This window comes from Hemibagrus wyckioides, linkage group LG25 (genome assembly GCF_019097595.1).
Source record: "Hemibagrus wyckioides isolate EC202008001 linkage group LG25, SWU_Hwy_1.0, whole genome shotgun sequence".
NCBI classification, from domain to species: Eukaryota; Metazoa; Chordata; class Actinopteri; order Siluriformes; family Bagridae; genus Hemibagrus; species Hemibagrus wyckioides.
In genome coordinates, this window is record NC_080734.1 from 4,184,620 (window position 1) to 4,206,580 (window position 21,961).

General features: G+C 41.2%; 2 protein-coding genes across 3 annotated transcripts in view; both read left to right on the plus strand.

Annotated features, from left to right (window-relative positions):
• mthfd1l (methylenetetrahydrofolate dehydrogenase (NADP+ dependent) 1 like) overlaps positions 1-8,457 on the plus strand; it is a 63,825-nt gene extending 55,368 nt beyond the window's left edge. For both annotated transcript variants that reach the window (XM_058379593.1, XM_058379594.1), the window contains exons 27-28: positions 7,856-7,982; positions 8,057-8,457. In XM_058379593.1, the coding sequence (XP_058235576.1) occupies positions 7,856-7,945 (90 nt within the window). In that variant the 3' untranslated portion in view covers positions 7,946-7,982; positions 8,057-8,457. The remainder of the gene's footprint in view (positions 1-7,855; positions 7,983-8,056) is intronic.
• A 10,277-nt stretch (positions 8,458-18,734) lies between these two features.
• akap12b (A kinase (PRKA) anchor protein 12b) overlaps positions 18,735-21,961 on the plus strand; it is a 62,285-nt gene continuing 59,058 nt past the window's right edge. The window contains exon 1 of the mRNA XM_058379587.1: positions 18,735-19,074. Coding sequence (XP_058235570.1) covers positions 18,949-19,074 — 126 coding nt within the window. The 5' untranslated portion in view covers positions 18,735-18,948. The remainder of the gene's footprint in view (positions 19,075-21,961) is intronic.

Sequence of the window (21,961 nt, forward strand, 5' to 3'; positions counted from 1 at the left end):
GTGTGTGGAAATTCCAAGAAGAAGAAGAAGAAGTGGTCCACGTGAAGCATCCAGATGTTGCACTTATTCAACCAGAAAAAACAAGCTTATCATTTTGGACAGAGAAAGAGAAAGTGGGCGGGGCTACCTGGCACTGACGCTGGACAAGAACGTTTTTTTCAAGACGCAGGTGGACGAGACGTCTTTCGAATTGGTCAAGATTTGGTGAACCTCTGTGATGAAATTCAGCAGGTTGCCTCTGCCAGGAGGTTATGAGGTTAAAAAACCATGTACTGAACGTGCTAGAAACGTTCAGAAATCCTGATTTTACAAAATAAAATGCTCTACTCAAGGGGAACAAGACTGTTGACCTTCAGAAGGGAGCACATGATTATGGACTTTTTTCCCAATAATATTCACCTCCGTCTTAGATTTTAACATCGTCTCAAATCACACCTCGCTCTCTGCAGCCCCGTTGTGAAGGGTGCCAATACTTTTGGAACGGACTGTAAATTTTCATGTGAACAGGAACTGGACCAAATAACTCTGTCCCTGAGTCTGATTTCGTCAGTAATCATGCGATTCGTGTGTGTGTGTGTGTGTGTGTAATACTCCAGTGTTTAGTGCTAATGTAATAAAGTCTAATCCTGTTACAAAGCTTTAATTGGATTTAAACGACTAGAAATGGAGCAGATGAACTTTACTCTCTAATCTACACAGAGAGAGAGAGAGAGAGAATTTCTACTTGAGTGTGTACGATAGAAATGTTGAAGTGTTTGAAGCTTAATCAGGAAAAAGAGTGTGTGTGTGTGAGAGAGAGAGAGGGTTATGTGGTGTGTGTGAAATAATGGTGTGTTTGTGAGTGTAGTTTTGTGTGTTTGTGTGAGATGGTGTGTGTGAGATGGTGTGTATGAGGGGAAAGAGATAAAATGAAATGTGGTGTGTGTGTGTGAAGGAAATGGTGTGTGACTGTGTGAGAATTAAATGATTGTGTGCGTGTGTGAGAGATGGTGTGTGTGAGAATGAAATGGTTTGTGTGTGTGTGAGAGAGAGAAATGTGTGTGATGGTGTTTGTGTGATGATTTGTGTCTGTGTGAGAATAAAATGGTGTGTGTGCGAGATTTTGTGTGTGATGGGTTGTTTTTTGTTTGTGATGCTCTGTGTGTGTGTGTGTTGAGACAGCATGGCCTGAGCTTTATGCGGGTGTTGTGGTCATGTCTCAGAGATGTGAGTGAGGGTCCAGCAGGAGAACAATGAGTGACGTCCACTTCCACGCAGCTTTATCATTACTGTACACTAGAGCAGATGTGCTGGACCACGCCCGAATCTGACACACACACACACACACACGTGAGCTATATATAAATATAAATATTTAATTGAAGGATAAATAATTTAATAACAAACAAAATGTTTTCAATCAAAATCACTTAATTATATCCTGATTTAATGACATTAATAAAATTTTCATTATTAATTCATTGTTTTAAAATGAGTAATTTAGAATAAAATGGAAAAAATAGAAAAGCAAAGAAAAGGCTTAACAAAATGTAGCAGTTTATTATTTTCATAACAATCATAATAAACTTTATTAGAATTGATGTATTTATTATATTAAATATTATTTACATTAAAATAATTTGAGTGCTCAGATTATATTAGATAAATGTTTGAAATGATCAGCCAATACATTTTCTAAAATGTTTTTAAAGTTATATATTGTGTTCTAGATCAGTTTCTATGCCCGGAGCGACTCCACCCTGTCTTTCTCGCCCCTCTGGAGCACCCGATGATTTATTCTATTATGCTAACATCTCCGTGTTTATGATTCGGCACAATGGGGCATTGTCTCAGGCGGTAACACGGCTTTTCTACGTCTTTACCTCCTCCAGATTCGACCTTATGAACAGTTACTCCATTGTTTTTTATTTTATCTCGGTCATTGTCTCGGTCCTAATGACCTGACGTCCTCCTGAACCATCCTGACCTGAGCTTTGTGTTCCAGAAACCAGGGAAATACATCAACATCCAGAGCTCAGGATCTCTCTCATGTCTATCTATCTGTCTATCTGTCTGTCTATCTATCTATTCCTCTATCTGTCTCTCTGTCTATCTGTCTCTCTGCCTATCTATCTATGTGTCTGTCTGTGTATGTCTGTTTGTCTGTCTATCTATCTATCTATCTATCTATCTATCTATCTATCTGTCTGTCTGTCTGTCTGTCTGTCTTCATCTATACGTCTGTCTGTTGGTCTATCTATCTATCTATCTATCTATCTATCTATCTATCTATCTATCTATCTATCTATCTATCTATCTATCTATCTATCTATCTATATTTGTATCTCTATCTATCTATCTATCTATCTATCTATCTATCTATCTATCTATCTATCTATCTATCTATCTATCTATCTATATTTGTATCTCTATCTATCTATCTATCTATCTATCTATCTATCTATCTATCTATTTGTATCTCCTATCTATCTATCTATCTATCTATCTATCTATCTATCTATCTATCTATCTATCTATTTGTATCTCCTATCTATCTATCTATCTATCTATCTATCTATCTATCTATCTATCTATCTATCTATCTATCTATCTATCTATCTATTTGTATCTCTATATATCTATCTATCTAAGCGTAAACAGCGATAAAGGAGAAAAATAAAAATTTGTAGCGAACAGTGACGAAAAACGTGTCACTTGGAGCGAAGATTTTTAAAAGGTTTTATTTTTACAGTTATGATTGAAAAATCTGTTCAGGACAAACTGTCCAAACATTCAGAACTAAGGAACTGACAGAAAATGTACTGAATATTTGTATAACACTTTTTAACAATGGACATGCTCTCAAAGCAGCTTTACAGACGTATAGAAATATAGATTTAAAAAAATATATAAAGTTTAAAGCTAACTATTCTATTCCCTAATGAGAGGTCTGAGGTGACGGTGGTGAAGAAAACCTCCCTGAGATGATCTGAGGAAGAAACCTTGAGAGGAACCAGGCTCAGAAGGGAACCTTGTCCTCATTTGGATGACACTGGACAGTAAATAAACACTGGACAGCATAAACAGAGAGGACGAGAAGTCATGTGCTGGATTTTATCCAATCAGGATTGTCGAAGCGCAAATATGCAAATAAGAAGACTAAAGGTTAATCCAGGGTTTAGGAACATACAGTGTGAAAGGGTTAGATTATGAAGAACCGGGATTAATCCTGGGTACAGTAGGAGCAGTGTGAAACCTCTAACAGCCTAACCCAGGATAGATACAGGATCTGAATTTGAAGCGTGTGCATGTGTGAGATGCTCTTTGTGTGTGTGAATAAAATGTGTGTGTGATGGTATTTTTTTGTGTGATGGCTTGATTGTGTGTATGTGAGAATGAAGTGGTGTGTGTGTGTTGGTGTTTGTGTGTATGATGGGGTGTGCATGTGTGTGTATCTGTGGGATTAAAATGATGTGTGTGATGGGTTGATTGTGTGTATGTGAGAATGAAGTGGTGTGTGTGTGTGTGTGTATGATGGGGTGTGCATGTGTGTGTATCTGTGGGATTAAAATGATGTGTGTGATGGCTTGATTGTGTGTATGTGAGAATGAAGTGGTGTGTGTGTGTTGGTGTTTGTGTGTATGATGGGGTGTGCATGTGTGTGTATCTGTGGGATTAAAATGATGTGTGTGATGGCTTGATTGTGTGTATGTGAGAATGAAGTGGTGTGTGTGTGTTGGTGTTTGTGTGTATGATGGGGTGTGCATGTGTGTGTATCTGTGGGATTAAAATGATGTGTGTGATGGGTTGATTGTGTGTATGTGAGAATGAAGTGGTGTGTGTGTGTTGGTGTTTGTGTGTATGATGGGGTGTGCATGTGTGTGTATCTGTGGGATTAAAATGATGTGTGTGATGGGTTGATTGTGTGTATGTGAGAATGAAGTGGTGTGTGTGTGTATGATGGGGTGTGCATGTGTGTGATTTGTGTGTGTGATGATTTGTGTGTGTGATGGTGTTTTTTTGTGTGTGATGGCTTGATTGTGTGTATGTGAGAATGAAGTGGTGTTTGTGTATGATGGGGTGTGCATGTGTGTGATGTATTTGTGTGTGTGATGGTGTTTTTTTTGTGTATAATCGTGTGTGTGTTGGTGTTTGTGTGTACGATGGCTTGTTTTTTGTGTGTTTGTGTGTGTGTGTGTGTGTGTGTGAGAGAGAGAGATTGAAATGGTGTGTGTGTGTGATGGCTTGTGTTTGTCTCTTTGAGATTGAAATGGTGTGGGGGGGTGTGTGTGTGTGAGAGAGAGAGAGAGAGTGTAGCATGGCCCGAGTTTTATGCGGGTGTTGTGGTCATGTCAGGAGAACAATGAGTGACGTCAACTTCCACGCAGCTTTATTATTACTATACCCTGAATATGAAGTGTGTGTGTGTAGATGCAATTCAGAAGGTTCACATATTTCACGTGTGTGTGAAATCATTTCACAGTTTCGTGACAAAGCCCGTGGTTCAGCGTGGCTCCTCACTGAGGCATGTCACTCCGTCCGCTTTCTGTCTCCTTGACGTTAATCGTAAAAGCTCCTTAAGGCTTCGTTCTGTATCCGAGTCCCTTTCATCAAACCTCATAAACTAGACTAGCCTCGTTTTCCTGGACAAACGGAGGAAGCGCTGGTTCTCCTGACAGGAAATTGGTCATTAACCCAGCCCCCGCTCCCAGCTGGTTTACACTAATAAGCCTGTAAACGTTCTCCATCAGCATCATCAGGAATGAGAGATAACCCTCTGAAGATAATCCGCTTCTCGTTTCTGTTGTTGGGGAACACGACGTGGTCAGTTTTTTGGGTCAGCTGGAAAGAAATGAAGCAGTTCTGACTTCTGGTTGTTCTGATAGCGTATCTGATATCAGCTTTGATTTTCCAGCTTTGCAAAGATCAGCGCTAGCTGGATCAGGACTTTTATTTTAGAGCTCCACATGTCTTATATTTGTAAAACCTTTGACTTTAGGTAACCATAAATACGCTGCATGGTGATAAGTCTGTGTGCACTGACCATCACAGCCAACCTGTATGTCCATGTTAAACATCCCTTTCCAGATTTATCCACATTTCCTGTGGATAACTAACTCTTCTCTTTTCTAGTAGATGTTGGGGCAGGGCTGTGGGGATTTGTATTCATTTTTTCATTCCTTTACTTAGTCTCTCATTCTTTCACTAACTCATTCACTCACTCACTCATTTATTTATTCACTCTTTCATTCACGCACTTATTTATTCTGTCACTCACTCATTCATTCACTCACTCACCACCTGCCTAATATTGTGTTGGTCCTCCTTTTTCTGTCCAAACAGCCCTGACCCGTCCTGCACTGTGTATTCTGACCCCTTTCTATCAGAACCAGCATTAACTTCTTCAGCAATTTGAGCAACAGTAGCTCGTCTGTTGGATCACACGGTCCAGCCTTTGCTCCCCATGTGCATCAATGAGCCTTGACCGCCCATGGCCCTGTCTCCGGTTCACCACTGTTCCTTCCTTGGACCACTTTTGATGGATACTGACCACTGCAGACCGGGAACACCCCACAAGAGCTGGAGTTTTGGAGATGCTCTGATCCAGTGGTCTAGCCATCACAGTTTGGTCCTTCATCAAACTCGCTCAAATCCTTACGCTTGTCCATTTTTCCTGCTTCAAACATCAACTTTGAGGACAAGATGTTGACTTGCTGCCTGATATATCCCACCCACTAACAGGTGCCATGATGAGGAGATACTCACTCTTATTCACTTCATCTAGCAGTGGTCATAATGTTATGGCTGATCAGTGTATATGAGGTAGGGTTAGGTGTCTACAAACATTTGGACACAAAGCAAAGGAGATGGTGTTTGAATACACACAGTAGGAAATAAACATTTAAGTGTCTCTCTAATCCATCATCCTCGATTTAAAGAAGTTAGATTTCACCTCTGATAAACTTCTGCTTGCCTCCGTTGGTCAGCGAGTAAGATTTCCTGGAAGCGGCTGTGGTCAAGGACCCGTGATGTTCTGTTCCTCAGAGCGAAATCTTTTCTTTCTGATTTAATCCAAATCGAATTACACTTATGTCTGTCGCCACGTTCTGCATTTCTTCGGTCAGTTGATTTTAATTTGTGGTATTTTCATCTCGTCTGTCTATAATCTTGTTAGAAAAATGACAAATTGCTTCAAATTGCCTGTTTTCTGACCGAATAAGGCGGAGGAGAAAAAAAGAGAGACCAGAGTTCCTCAAGAAGTGAGTTGGATTGTGAACGTGTTCCTCAGGATGTCTTTGATGTTAACCTCGCTGTGAAGCTTTTCCTCATCATCCTCCTCGTCTGTCGAGTCAAGTCAGTTAGGTCAGGTGAAGAACGTCAGGTCTCCATCATGATCGTAAACAGGAATCAGGTTCATACAGTTATACATCAGAATGTAGCCTGATCTCTAACATGGAGGAGGAGGAGGATCATTTCTCTATGTAGGAACGTTTTTCAGATCTGTGATCACATGACATGACCACCGTACCATGAACCATCACATCCTGTTAGATGTTGCATCTTCACTGCTTGACTGATCCCACCATCGCTCAGGATACAAGGCATGAGGAATCTTCTCTGTTCTTGCACCTAGCTGGTCATCTAGATCAGGGGTCCCCAACCGGTACCGGTACCAGGCCATGGATCATTAGGTACCGGGTTGCAAAGAAACGATAAACACGATTTTACCCCTGATCTTCAGCCGCTGACTGGTTTTGCGAAATCGCAGACAAATGCCCAAAAACGGAGGCAAAGCTGAGCACGTGCACACAATTATCAAAGACTCAAACTGACCGAGTCGCAGACACCCGTGAAATATGATTCTGACCTCGGCGATGACCTACAGCCAATGAGAGAGTGAGATACAGGGCAGCGGTCAGTTCGGGGAGGAGTTACAGACCACAGTATCAGCAAGCATGGCTTCGGTTGGAGCACAATATTATAGTTTAATAGAGTTTCTAGGTTTTTATCAGGAAAAAAATGTCTTATCGTTCTATTAGAATAATATTTAGAAACATAAATCTTCCACTTTAAGGCACTTTCTGTCCTCAGGCATTATTATCTGAGGTGTTGAGCTCATGTCTCTCTCAGGTGCTCTCTCTCTCTCTCTCTCTCTCTCTCTCTCTGTGTGTGTGTTCCAGTGTAATCAGTATTAGAGGAGTGTGTGAGCTCAGTCCAGCTCTCTCGAAGCTTCTGACCTTTTCTGTCCTGTTGGAGCAGTTTCAGCTCTTAAACTCGCTGCAGGAAATTACATTAGGAACTTCTTGCCTTGCGTCAGAAGTGTTCAGATCAATAAAGCTAAAGTGTTCCAGGTCATTCATCTCGGAATAATGAAAAGAATGATTCCTGAAGAATTTGAAGCGGAATCCAAACCAGATCCTGAGAACATGCCGAGAAAAACATTTCATTTAAACCACAATAAATGTAGTGATGCACCTTACGGAGTCATGTGACCGTGAGCCAAGCCCTTGGACTTCATCTCTGTTTTGAAATGTAACCAGAAATGGATAAAAACTGACCTGTACTTATTCAGTAAGTACGTTCCTGTGGTTCTGGAGGAAATCTGTAATAAGAATGTAATAAACTGGTTATGTTGTTTCATCAGGCTGTAATGCCACTGATCATTTTTGTGTGAGCATTTGAGTGTATGTGTGAGAGAGGGTGAGATAGAAAGAAAGAGGGAAAATGTTTGTGAGAGAGAGCGAGTGTGTTTGTGAGGGGGAGAGAGTGTGTGCGAGAGAGAGAGAGATATTGTATGTTTGTGCGAGTATGTGATAGAGAGACTGTGTGTGTGTACAGTTATTCAGTGTTAAATCTCCTGCTCTCTGTCCTGTAGATGAGCACCATGCCCGGTCTCCCGACACGCCCCTGTTTCTATGACATTGATCTGGATCCTGTAACTGAGGAGATATCAGGGCTCTTTTAACCGCCCCCTCCAACGCCCCCCACCCACCCACACACAGGTAAGATCTTCAGGAAACACTACAGAAATATTGTTGTTTAATTTATTTACTCAGCGTCTCTCCTCATGTCTCAGGTTCATGCTGCTGGTTCCAGAGACCTGGAGAAGACGCACCCTGCCTCTAGGACCAAACGCTCCTTCAGCTGCAGCTGATCATCGTCCATCATGTCATTATACAAACTCCACTTTCTTCCTTTCACACTTCACTCCACTTTATTTTGTCCAGGTCTATCATTTTATCAGATTTTATCATGTTTTAATGCCACTGATTACAGGTTTGAGTTAGAGAGAGATTCAGACAGGGAAAACTCAGCAGTTCTTTATTTCAGAAGCTAAATTCATCTGGAGTTCAGATTTCTCCCTCAAAAAAAAAAAAACCTTATTTACCAGGTTTTGTGTTTGAGGTCCTGTTTACAGCGCTGGACAAACTGTATGGCTTTATGAAAAATAAACTTCCTGTCTGAATTTAATCTAAACTGGTTTTGATTGGTTACAGGTATTTTTTTTTTACATTTATTTATTTATAATTCTGATATACACTGTACACTTCTAATACTGCTGTCATTAAGTCACTGTGGTCATCATTATATCTCTCCGGTCATCTTTCCACAGTTCTCATCACTGTAGTCTTCATTACGTCACTGCAGTCATCATTATCTCACTACAGTGTTGATAACATCATTATCTCACTGCAGTCTTGATAACATCATTACGTCACTGCAGTCATCATCTCACTGCAGTCTTGATAACATCATTATCTCACTGCAGTCTTGATAACATCATTACGTCACTGCAGTCATTATCTCACTGCAGTCTTGATAACATCATCTCACTGCAGTCTTGATAACATCATTACGTCACTGCAGTCGTCATTCTCACTGCAGTCTTGATAACATCATCTCACTGCAGTCTTAACATCATTATCTCACTGCAGTCTTGATATCATCTCACTGCAGTCTTGATAACATCATTATCTCACTGCAGTCTTGATAACGTCATTACGTCACTGCAGTCATCATTCTCACTGCAGTCTTGATAACATCATCTCACTGCAGTCTTGATAACATCATTATCTCACTGCAGTCTCGATAACGTCATTACGTCAGTGCAGTCGTCATTATCTCACTGCAGTCTTGATAACATCATTATCTCACTGCAGTCATCTCACTGCAGTCTTGATAACATCTCACTGCAGTCATCTCACTGCAGTCTCGATAATGTCATTACGTCACTGCAGCCATCTCACTGTAGTCTTGATAACATCATCTCACTGCAGTCATCATTATCTCACTGCAGTCTCGATAACGTCATTACGTCACTGCAGCCATCTCACTGTAGTCTTGATATCATCTCACTGCAGTCATCATTCTCACTGCAGTCTCGATAACGTCATTACGTCACTGCAGTCATCATTATCTCACTGCATAACGTCATTACGTCACTGCAGTCATTATCTCACTGCAGTCTTGATAACATTACGTCACTGCAGTCATCATTCTCACTGCAGTCATTATCTCACTGCAGTCTTGATAACATCATTGTCACTGCAGTCATCATTATCTCACTGCAGTCATCATCTCACTGCAGTCTCGATAACATCATCTCATTGCAGTCATCATCTCACTGCAGTCTTGATAACATCATTGTCACTGCAGTCATCATTATCTCACTGCAGTCATCATCTCACTGCAGTCTCGATAACATCATCTCATTGCAGTCATCATCTCACTGCAGTCTCGATAACATTGCAGTGACGTAATGACGTTATCGAGACTGCAGTGAGATGACTGCAATGAGATAATGACTGCAGTGAGATGATATCAAGACTGCAGTGAGATGACTGCAGTGAGATAATGTTATCGAGACTGCAGTGAGATAATGATGACTGCAGTGAGATAATGATGACTGCAGTGAGATAATGTTATCGAGACTGCAGTGAGATAATGATGACTGCAGTGAGATAATGATGACTGCAGTGAGATAATGTTATCAAGACTGCAGTAAGATAATGACTGCAGTGACGTAATGACGTTATCAAGACTGCAGTGAGATAATGATGACTGCAGTGAGATAATGATGACTGCAGTGAGATGATAATGACTGCAGTGAGATAATGATGACTGCAGTGAGATAATGATGTTATCAAGACTGCAGTGAGATATCAAGACTGCAGTGAGATGATGTTATCGAGACTGCAGTGAGATAATGACTGCAGTGAGATAATGATGACTGCAGTGAGATAATGATGTTATCAAGACTACAGTGAGATAATGTTATCGAGACTGCAGTGAGAATGATGACTGCAGTGAGATAATGATGACTGCAGTGACGTAATGACGTTATCGAGACTGCAGTGAGTTGACTGCAGTCATCAATATCTCACTGCAGTCATCATTCTCACTGCAGTCTCGATAACATCATTATCTCACTGCAGTCTTGATAACATCATCTCACTGCAGTCATTATCTCACTGCAGTCTTGATATCATCTCACTGCAGTCTCGATAACATCTCACTGCAGTCTCGATAACATCATCTCACTGCAGTCTCGATAACATCATTACATCACTGCAGTCATCATCTCACTGCAGTCTTGATATCATCTCACTGCAGTCTTGATAACATCTCACTGCAGTCATCATTCTCACTGCAGTCTTGATAACATCTCACTGCAGTCATCATTCTCACTGCAGTCTTGATAACATCTCACTGCAGTCATCATTATCTCACTGCAGTCTTGATAACATCATTACATCTCACTGCAGTCTTGATAACATCTCACTGCAGTCGTTATCTCACTGCAGTCATCATTATCTCACTGCAGTCTCGATAACATCATTATCTCACTGCAGTAATCATTATCTCACTGCAGTCTCAATAACATCATCTCACTGCAGTAATCATTATCTTACTGCAGTCTTGATAACATCATCTCACTGCAGTCTCGATAACGTCATCTCACTGCAGTCATCTCACTGCAGTCTCGATAACGTCATTACGTCACTGCAGTCATCATCTCACTGCAGTCTTGATAACATCATTATCTCACTGCAGTCTTGATAACATCATCTCACTGCAGTCTTGATAACATCATTATCTCACTGCAGTCTTGATAACATCATTACGTCACTGCAGTCATCATTCTCACTGCAGTCTTGATAACGTCATTACGTCACTGCAGTCATCATTCTCACTGCAGTCTTGATAACATCATTATCTCACTGCAGTCTTGATAACATCATTATCTCACTGCAGTCTTGATAACATCATTATCTCACTGCAGTCTTGATAACATCATTATCTCACTGCAGTCTTGATAACGTCATTACGTCACTGCAGTCATTATCTCACTGCAGTCTCGATAACGTCATTACGTCACTGCAGTCATCATTCTCACTGCAGTCTTGATAACATCATTATCTCACTGCAGTCTTGATAACATCATTATCTCACTGCAGTCTTGATATCATTATCTCACTGCAGTCTTGATAACATCATCTCACTGCAGTCATTATCTCACTGCAGTCATTATCATCTCAATGCAGTCATCATTATCTCACTGCAGTCATCATTATCTCACTGCAGTCTTGATAACGTCATTACGTCACTGCAGTCATTATCTTACTGCAGTCTTGATAACATTATCTCACTGCAGTCATCATTATCTCACTGCAGTCATCATTATCTCACTGCAGTCTCGATAACATTCTCACTGCAGTCATCTCACTGCAGTCTTGATAACATCATCTCACTGCAGTCATTATCTCGCTGCAGTCATTATCTCACTGCAGTCTCGATAACATCATTATCTCACTGCAGTCATTATCTCACTGCAGTCTTGATAACATCATTATCTCACTGCAGTCATTATCTCGCTGCAGTCATCTCACTGCAGTCTTGATAACGTCATTACGTCACTGCAGTCATCATCTCACTGCAGTCTTGATAACATCATTACGTCACTGCAGTCATCATCTCACTGCAGTCGTCATTCTCACTGCAGTCTCGATAACGTCATTACATCACTGCAGTCATCTCACTGCAGTCTTGATAACATCATCTCACTGCAGTCATCATTATCTCACTGCAGTCATTATCATCTCACTGCAGTCATCATCTCACTGCAGTCATCATTCTCACTGCAGTCTTGATAACGTCATTACGTCACTGCAGTCATTATCTTACTGCAGTCTTGATAACATTATCTCACTGCAGTCATCATCTCACTGCAGTCATTATCTCACTGCAGTCTCGATAACATTATCTCACTGCAGTCATCTCACTGCAGTCATTATCTCGCTGCAGTCATTATCTCACTGCAGTCTCGATAACATCATTATCTCACTGCAGTCATCATTATCTCACTGCAGTCTTGATAACATCATCTCACTGCAGTCATCATTCTCACTGCAGTCTTGATAACATCATCTCACTGCAGTCTCGATAACATCTCACTGCAGTCTCGATAACATCATTACGTCACTGCAGTCTTGATATCATCTCACTGCAGTCTTGATAACATCTCACTGCAGTCATCATTCTCACTGCAGTCTTGATAACATCTCACTGCAGTCATCATTATCTCACTGCAGTCTTGATAACATCATTACATCTCACTGCAGTCTTGATAACATCTCACTGCAGTCATTATCTCACTGCAGTCATCATTATCTCACTGCAGTCTCGATAACATCATTATCTCACTGCAGTAATCATTATCTCACTGCAGTCTCGATAACATCATCTCACTGCAGTCATCTCACTGCAGTCTCGATAACGTCATTACGTCACTGCAGTCATCATCTCACTGCAGTCTTGATAACATCATCTCACTGCAGTCATCATCTCACTGCAGTCTCAATAACGTCATTACGTCACTGCAGTCATCTCACTGCAGTCTCAATAATGTCATTACGTCACTGCAGTCATCATCTCACTGCAGTCTCGATAACGTCACTGCAGTCATCATCTCACTGCAGTCATCATCTCACTGCAGTCTCAATAACGTCATTACGTCACTGCAGTCATCTCACTGCAGTCTCAATAATGTCATTACGTCACTGCAATCATCTCACTGCAGTCTCGATAACGTCATTACGTCACTGCAGTCATCATCTCACTGCAGTCTCAATAACGTCATTACGTCACTGCAGTCATCATCTCACTGCAGTCTTGATAACATCTCACTGCAGTCATCATCTCACTGCAGTCTTGATAACATCTCACTGCAGTCTTGATAACATCATTACATCTCACTGCAGTCTTGATAACATCTCACTGCAGTCATTATCTCACTGCAGTCATCATTATCTCACTGCAGTCTCGATAACATCATCTCACTGCAGTAATCATTATCTCACTGCAGTCTCGATAACATCATCTCACTGCAGTAATCATCTCACTGCAGTCATCATTATCTCACTGCAGTCTCGATAACATCTCACTGCAGTAATCATTATCTTACTGCAGTCTTGATAACGTCATCTCACTGCAGTCTCGATAACGTCATCTCACTGCAGTCATCTCACTGCAGTCTCGATAACGTCATTACATCACTGCAGTCATCTCACTGCAGTCTTGATAACATCATCTCACTGCAGTCTCGATAACGTCATTACATCACTGCAGTCATCATCTCACTGCAGTCTCAATAACGTCATTACGTTACTGCAGTCATCTCACTGCAGTCTCGATAACGTCATTACGTCACTGCAGTCATCTCACTGCAGTCTCAATAACATCATTACGTCACTGCAGTCATCATCTCACTGCAGTCTCAATAATGTCATCTCACTGCAGTCATCATCTCACTGCAGTCTCAATAACGTCATTACGTCACTGCAGTCATCTCACTGCAGTCTCAATAATGTCATTACGTCAGTGCAGTCATCTCACTGCAGTCTCAATAATGTCATTACGTCAGTGCAGTCATCATATCACTGCAGTCTTGATAACGTCATTATCTCACTGCAGTCTTGATAACGTCATTATCTCACTGCAGTCATTATCTCACTGCAGTCTTGATAACATCATTACATCACTGCAGTCGTCATTATCTCACTGCAGTCATTACTTCTGCTCGTGCCATGACATGCTTGTGTATGTCTTGTAATAAATTCTGAGTAATCAGCTGTTTGGTTATTTCTGGATTGTGTTGAAAGCGTGATGTTTGGTGCCTAATGGGGGGTATTTTATCTCATTTATCTGATGGAGTTCCTGTCACAAGACTTTTATCATCATTGCACAGCAAGAACTAGCAAAAGCACAAATTATCCTTTATGTTCCTAAATGTTTCTTGAAATCTGGTGATGTAATGTCAGGCAAGAGAGACTTCATAAAGTGTTACAGAAAGAATAGGAAAAAAAAAGGAAAAGTTCCATCTTTTGTTTAGCCTGCGGTTTTACAGACCTTAAGTTATTGTGATTGGTCATAAAATGTTAGTGTAAAGCCTTGTTCATAATCACTTGTCTGTGTAATTAAAGGCTAAATGTAAATAAATGATCTAATTCATTTTAAATTAAATAGGTTCATTAAAATGAATTTAATTAAGCTAATTTCAGAGAAATGTAAGAAAATGATGCAATATTTGAGAACTCAGAATCAGTGTGTCATCGGTGTACATGTAAAATAAATAAATAAATAAACAAACAAAAAAAAAACATCTGATTAAACTCAAATACAGAGAAGAAGCATATAAAGGGAAAATAAAAAAGGGGCCCAGAATGGAGCCCTGAGGTACTGAGTAAAGTACATATTAAAAATATATATATATAAAAATGTGAAAAATATATGAAATGAAAATCCTGTAATCAGTGAAACAGCAGATTGTTGGATAGAATCATCCAAAGGAAGTTCTTATTATTGATGACACTCAGGTTTTTAGCCGGTTTTTCACAAATTCTTCAAATAAGTCGAGTTTCTTTCACGTCTTGTGCACAGAGTGAAAAAAAAAATGCGTGACCAAAATCCACTTCTTTTAAAAATCTTTGACGTCTGTTTGTCGCTGGAGGAAAAACCTGCTGTGTGTTTAAAAAGAAACCTAAAATTGTGTTAGTCCCCTTTTGCTGCCCAAACAGCCCTGACCCATCCTGCACTGTGTATTCTGTCCCCTTTCTATCAGAACCAGCATTATCTTCTTCAGTAATTTGATCAACAGTAGCTCATCTGTTGGATCGGATCACACGGGTCAGCCTTCACTCCCCACGTGCATCAGTGAGCCTTGACCGCCCATGAGCCTGTCTCCGTTTCACCACTGTTCCTTCCTTGGAGCACTTTTGATAGATACTGACCACTGCAGACCGGGAACTCCCCACAAGAGCTGCAGTTTTGGAGATGTTCTGATCCAGTGGTCTAGCCATCATAATTTGACCCGTCGTCAAATCCTTACACTTGTCCATTTTTCCTGCTTCTAACACATCAACTTTGAGGACAAAATGTTGACTTGCTGTCTAATATATCCCACCCACTAACAGTCAATCTTATTCACTTCTCCTCTCAGTGGTCATAATGTTATGCCTGATCGGTGTATAATTCTTGACAGATCATTAGCGAGAGAGAGAGAGAGAGAGAGAGAGATCATTTATTTTATGTGCAGACTTCACTTGGGGGTTTTGGTATTATAGGAAAATAATCAGTGACAGCGTTGTGTGATGCAGTTCTTGTCACCACCATGTGATTGGTTCTATAACAGAATGTTTTATTCCTCTTGCACCAGCAACAGTTCTCATTTAACTTCGACTTCACCTTCTTACTTATTTTTTTTTATCCATTTATGGTTGCATTCCTTACAAAAAAACAAGCCATCACTTGTATTCTACGCATTCCTGTTCCTGTTCGCCGACACTTCTGTAAACATCTCCTTATCGATGATTTCACACGCCCCATGCACACCTCCTGACCAATCAGATTAGAGGATTCGGCATGGCCTCAGAATGAAATGCAGCCCTTCTTTGTTGGTGTGAAGGTTCTGTTTCAGTCCTTCATGTGCTCTTACACACTCCTACACAAATATGCTTTGATGGGAAGTTGTACCGTGTGTGTGTGTGGAGGAGCAGCCAGAAATCCCTCCACCTCCAGGTTAGCATCCAGACCCATAGTCTGTTCTTTATTATAATGTTTCTGATGTTAGGTGACTGGTTTTGTCGTTTTTTTTGTCAGAAGCCTGGCTAGTTGCCTTCGGAATGAACCGGAATGAAAGAAAAGGTGCTGAAAAAGATTTGGACGATGTTTTGGTGCTAAATTGCTCTTCCATCGAACATCACACCTAATCTGATTTGTCCATCAGTAACCTGGGAGGCACTGACGTCTTGACGAGAGCGTGGGGAGTTCTCCAGGGTTCAGTTTTCCAGGAAAGACACGCCGTAGTGTGTGTGTGAGAGAGAGAGAGAGGGGAATAGAGAGACACCAGATCCTTTTACACTCCAGGCAGGGGCTGTAAAAGGTTGAACACATGCTCAGGTGTAGGTCAGTGGTTCATATCATGTGTGAAAATCCACCAGTAATTCAGTAAAGACTGCGCTCCTGGTGATTAGTACTCACTCGCCCTTAACCCTGATTAGACTGGATTGGATCCTGCCTCAGGTGTCAGTCGCTTTGGATAAACGTGTCCAGCTAAACGAATGGACAGAAGGAAAAACAAAACACAATACCCAGTGCTGTTAGACGTGCAGAGAGTTTTAAAGACAGGCGGAGGAAACGGACGGGGGGTAAGGAATGATGAAGGGAAAGAAGAAAGCAGGAAAGAAGTAGGAAAGTTTGTGAAAGGGGAAGAAAACAGAATGAAGGAAGGAAAGAGAAATAGAGGCAACATAGAAAGGATAGAAGGAAACGTACATGATCAATGAAAGAAGGGCGAAAAATAAACAAGAAAGAAGAAATTATTTTTGGGGAGAAGGAAGGAAGGAAAAACACAGAACTGAAAAGAAGGCAAGAAAGAAAGAGGAATAGAGGCGGGAAGAAGGAAAAGAAGTGATAGAAAGAAAGAGAGAGGCTTCAATTGTGGGAAGTGGTGGGACACCTTTGTGTGTAAAAGATGTTGGGATTGATCACCTTAATGAAGAGGAGCAGGAGTGATTGATCACATTTATGTATAAGAGCAGGTGGGATTGATCACCTTTCTGTATCGGAGATGTTGTTGGGATTGGTCACCTTTCTGTATCGGAGATGTTGTTGGGATTGGTCACCTTTCTGTATCGGAGATGTTGTTGGGATTGGTCACCTTTCTGTATCGGAGATGTTGGGATTGGTCACCTTTCTGTATCGGAGATGTTGGGATTGGTCACCTTTCTGTATCGGAGATGTTGTTGGGATTGGTCACCTTTCTGTATCGGAGATGTTGGGATTGGTCACCTTTCTGTATCGGAGATGTTGTTGGGATTGGTCACCTTTCTGTATCGGAGATGTTGGGATTGGTCACCTTTCTGTATCGGAGATGTTGGGATTGGTCACCTTTCTGTATCGGAGATGTTGGGATTGGTCACCTTTCTGTATCGGAGATGTTGGGATTGGTCACCTTTCTGTATAAGAGAGGATGGGATTGATCATCTTTCTGTATAAAAGAGGGAGGGACTGATCACCTTTCTATACCTTTCTAAGGGATTTATCACATTTTTGTTTAGGAGCAGGTGGGATTGATCACCTTTCTGTATCGGAGATGTTGGGATTGATCAACTTAATGTATGAGATGTTGGGATTGATCACCTTCATGTAGAGGAGCAGGGAGGGATTGATCACCTTCATGTAGAGGAGCAGGGAGGGATTGATCACCTTCATGTAGAGGACCAGGAGGGATTGATCACCTTCATGTAGAGGACCAGGAGGGATTGATCACCTTCATGTAGAGGACCAGGAGGGATTGATCACCTTCATGTAGAGGACCAGGAGGGATTGATCACCTTCATGTAGAGGACCAGGAGGGATTGATCACCTTCATGTAGAGGAGCAGGAGGGATTGATCACCTTCATGTAGAGGACCAGGAGGGATTGATCACCTTCATGTAGAGGAGCAGGAGGGATTGATCACATTTCTGTAGTCAAGAGTAGGACTAATAGAGTAAAACTATAGAAATATTGCATGCCATTCTTATATGCATGATAAATGGATGTTGTATCTATAAACTCACTGGCAGCTTGCTGTGGTACAAGTCTGTATTGGAAAATAATGACCTTCAGGGTGGTTTGGATTATTTTCCTGTAGCAACACACCTCGTTATATTCCTTACTTATTCTCCAAACCCTTTAAACTCGCATCTTATTTCTTATCTTCTCATTCCTTACCTCCAATCCCTTAATCACACACTTTATTCCCTTCATCCTACCAACCCGTCGTTGATTATTTTCCTGGAACTGTGCCTCACACGGTGGTGTTTGATTCCTGATCTCTGTGGTGGGTTTATTTTTTGGTGGGTGTTGTATTTTTTTCTTCCTTAAACCGAAAATGAAACAAATCATAGAAAAAAATCGAATCACTTGCTCACAAGAATCGAATCAGTAAAAGTGACTCTTTGGATCCGTCCCAAAACCGCATACTACAGTACTGGATAGTGTGCAAGAAGAAAGTATGGCACCTGTAGTGACCTAATGGATCGGGGTACTGTGTAGTAGGGTAGTGTGCGGTTTGGGACAAAGCCGGAGTCTGGAACTGTGTGTGTGTGTGAGAGAGAGAGAGAGAGAGAGAGAGAGAGAGAGAGTGTGTGTGTGTGCGCGCGCGCTCCAGTTGTTGTGTGTTGATGCTGCGAGGCGGGTCTGGAAGGGAGGGGGCGTCCTGAAAAGGTGATTGCGGACACAGCCGACTTCATCCTTCTAGAAGCCTGACGTCCTTCATAAGAGTCTCGTGCTGCTGCCGCTGCTGCGCGTGCAGTTTTGTTTCGCTGTTTTTCTGCTCTATAGTACCGACTTATCGCAGACGACTGGGCGAGTTCGTGCCGGTTTTCTTTCGGTTTGTTTAAGGGTATTTTTCTCCACTCCGGGATGGGAGCGAGCACATCCGCGCAACGGGACGCCAAGAGCCCTGAGGAGGCGAGCGCCGTGGAGGAGCGCGTAGCGGACCTGAGTGAGACCCACGGCGGCGGCGACAACGACACCGAGGACGCCAAGGTAAGCGTCGTGGAGACACATTTCTATAGAAATATGAATTGCGCGAGTGAGAAAGTGAGTGCGTGCGTGCGTTTGTGCTCGTGCGTGCGGGCGTGTGCGCGCGCGCGCTCGCGGAGGAGATGCGCAGGTTGCGTCTAAATGACTCTGCAATACAGACTCTCAGAAAAAAAGAGAGAAGAAGGTGCGAAACTGCACCTTGTGCTGTCACTGCTAACCGGAAATATCTACCTTTTATAAATATTAATATAAAAACGATTTTATGTACCTAAAAATTTAATGTACCTAAATAAAGCTAATAATAAAACACTAATTAGATTCAATTAAATTAAACTAATTAAAAAGAGGAAATGTTCCCTTTAGTGCCTTAGAGTGTCTAAGGAATATTCTCATGACAGTTTTGGAGCATCACTGAGCCTTCTGTCTTTGTGTGTGTGTGTGTGTGTGTGTGTGCACGCGCATTAAATATAGACCTTGTTTTAATTTACAGTCAAAAAATGAATAACATGATGAGACTGTAATAAACCTGAGTCAAACCTGAGACCTCCAACTTTACAGCCACAAACTCTCCCCCTGTCTTCCTGCTCCAGTTGTTTTTCATTAATATCATGATAACTAATCCCCCCATTCACACATTTCACTAATGACCATTTTTGCATTACTTTTTTGCTTTTTAAAGTGACTCTGAAACCCGTAATTAACACTTTATTCGCCAAAGAAGGTGAAGAACTGCGTGTTTTGTGTAATAAAGGTTTAATAATGTTTAATAACATGTTTCCTTGCCTCTGTCGTGTCAGAAAAAAAATATATTTCAAAAACTGCTCGTACCAAGTGTTCTTAACCCTACACTTTTGACACATTTAATATATTTGCACTCTGTGGTTATTGTGTGTGTGTTTGTGAATTAGTTAATTAGTTAGTTTGAGATCTTAGTCTAATAAATAAAACAGATCTGTTGTATAACTGCCCGAGCTAAGAGGCTCCGCCCCTAATATTTCTTTATGCAGATTAAGGGGCGGGGCTGAAACCAAAAATAACCCTGATGTTAGGCTGGACTGCTGTTATTGAAGGAATGAGACTGTGGATTGTGCTGTTAAAGGAAAATAATCAATTCAATAATAATACTGATGAAAGAAATTGATCAGTATTATTTTTCTATCAGTAACAGTGCTTTATTCCTCTTATTCCAAAGCAATTTGCCAGCAGTTACGCTTCATTTTTTTTAATCCAATTACAGTTACATATAATGTTGAGGAACATCAGTGAAACAGGTTCTTACTTATACTTATATTGCCAAAAGTATTGGGACACCCCTCCAGATCAATGAACTCAGGTGTTGTTTTTCAGGGGTTGGACTCGGCCCCTTAGTTCCAGTGAAAGGAACTCTTAATGCTTCAGCTTCATACCAAGACATTTTGGACAATTTCATGCTCTTTGTGGGAACAGTTTGGGGATGACCCCTTCCTGTTCCAACATGACTGCACACCAGTGACCAAAGCAAGGTCCATAAAGACATGGATGAGTGAGTTTGGTGTGGAGGAACTTCATATAGTCCTGACCTCAACCTTTGGGATGAATTAGAGCGGAGACTGTGAGCCAGGCCTTCTCGTCCAACATCAGTGCCTGACCTCACAAATGCGCTTCTAGAGGAATGGTCAAAAATTCCCATAAACACACTCCTAAACCTTGTGGAAAGCCTTCCCAGAAGAGTTGAAGCTGTTATAGCTGTAAAGGGCGGGACAACTCCATATTACATTCATGTGCAGGTAAAGGCAGACGTCCCAAAACTTTTGGCAATATAGTGTATGTTATAGCAGCTGTAAACAATGTCATTTTTCCTCTGTCTCTTTATATTAATAAGACAAAAAAAGGTGAATCAACCAATCAGAATCCAGACCCCAGCATGGCTGATGCACAGGATTAGACATTTCCTCCGTATTGAATAATCTGGGGTCCAGACATTGTCTCACTGCCTGCGTATCTGTTTGCACATTCCTTCCTCCTTGTTTACCAGCCCTGGCTTTGGATTTTCTCTTTTTCCTGGAACGTTGAAACAGTTTCTCGGCACATTTAGGCACCTGACTCAACTCTCAGCTCATTAAGAAGTGGTGCATGCTGTTAAATGAGTGTGCTTGAAGAGGAAAACATAAAAGCTGCCTTGCAGAGCGAAGTGGACCGAACTGCTCTGATCCGTTAACGAGCTGTTATCACTTCCTGCAGTGATGTTCTCGAATCTGATTGGTCAGAAGGTGTTGAGTCATTTTATTCAGTATCTCAGATTCGTATCAATCTGAACCGGTTTATTTGAATGCACTTGTTCTAACGTGATCGTTTCCACGGTAACTTAGCTTATTTTATATACTTTAGCTTTATTCATATACTTAGCATTTAAACCCTGTGTAATTGTTGATGCAGAGAAGTTTTCTAGTAGCATGTATAGTAGGAGTCTCCATAGAGATCAGAGGTAAAGCTGTAAGAATTGTTCACACAGGAAGCCTGAGGATCCATGCAGAAAAGTGAAAATAAAGCAAGGGCCTAAAACACAAGAAGACAAAAAGACGGCAAAAATGACGGCACATGTGCTAGAGATGGCAAGACTTCACAAATCAACCTACAGGCATGAGATGCTTAAAACGTACAGCTGCCTAAAGCTGCTCTACGACCGGGAAGTAACCAGGAAGTGCTAGTCAGAGGTTGGGGTAATACTCGGTGACCTCTTCCTGTGTGTGGGGCAGGTTTCCTGAGCGCTACAAGAAAGAAAGAAAAATAAAAGGATGATGAAAAAGCATCGGCTGTAACATGCGCGATCATGTTATCATCATTCTGAAATATTTACTGTATCAATAAACGGATAAAAAGTAAACATAAAAATTGTTAGTGTTGGAAAATT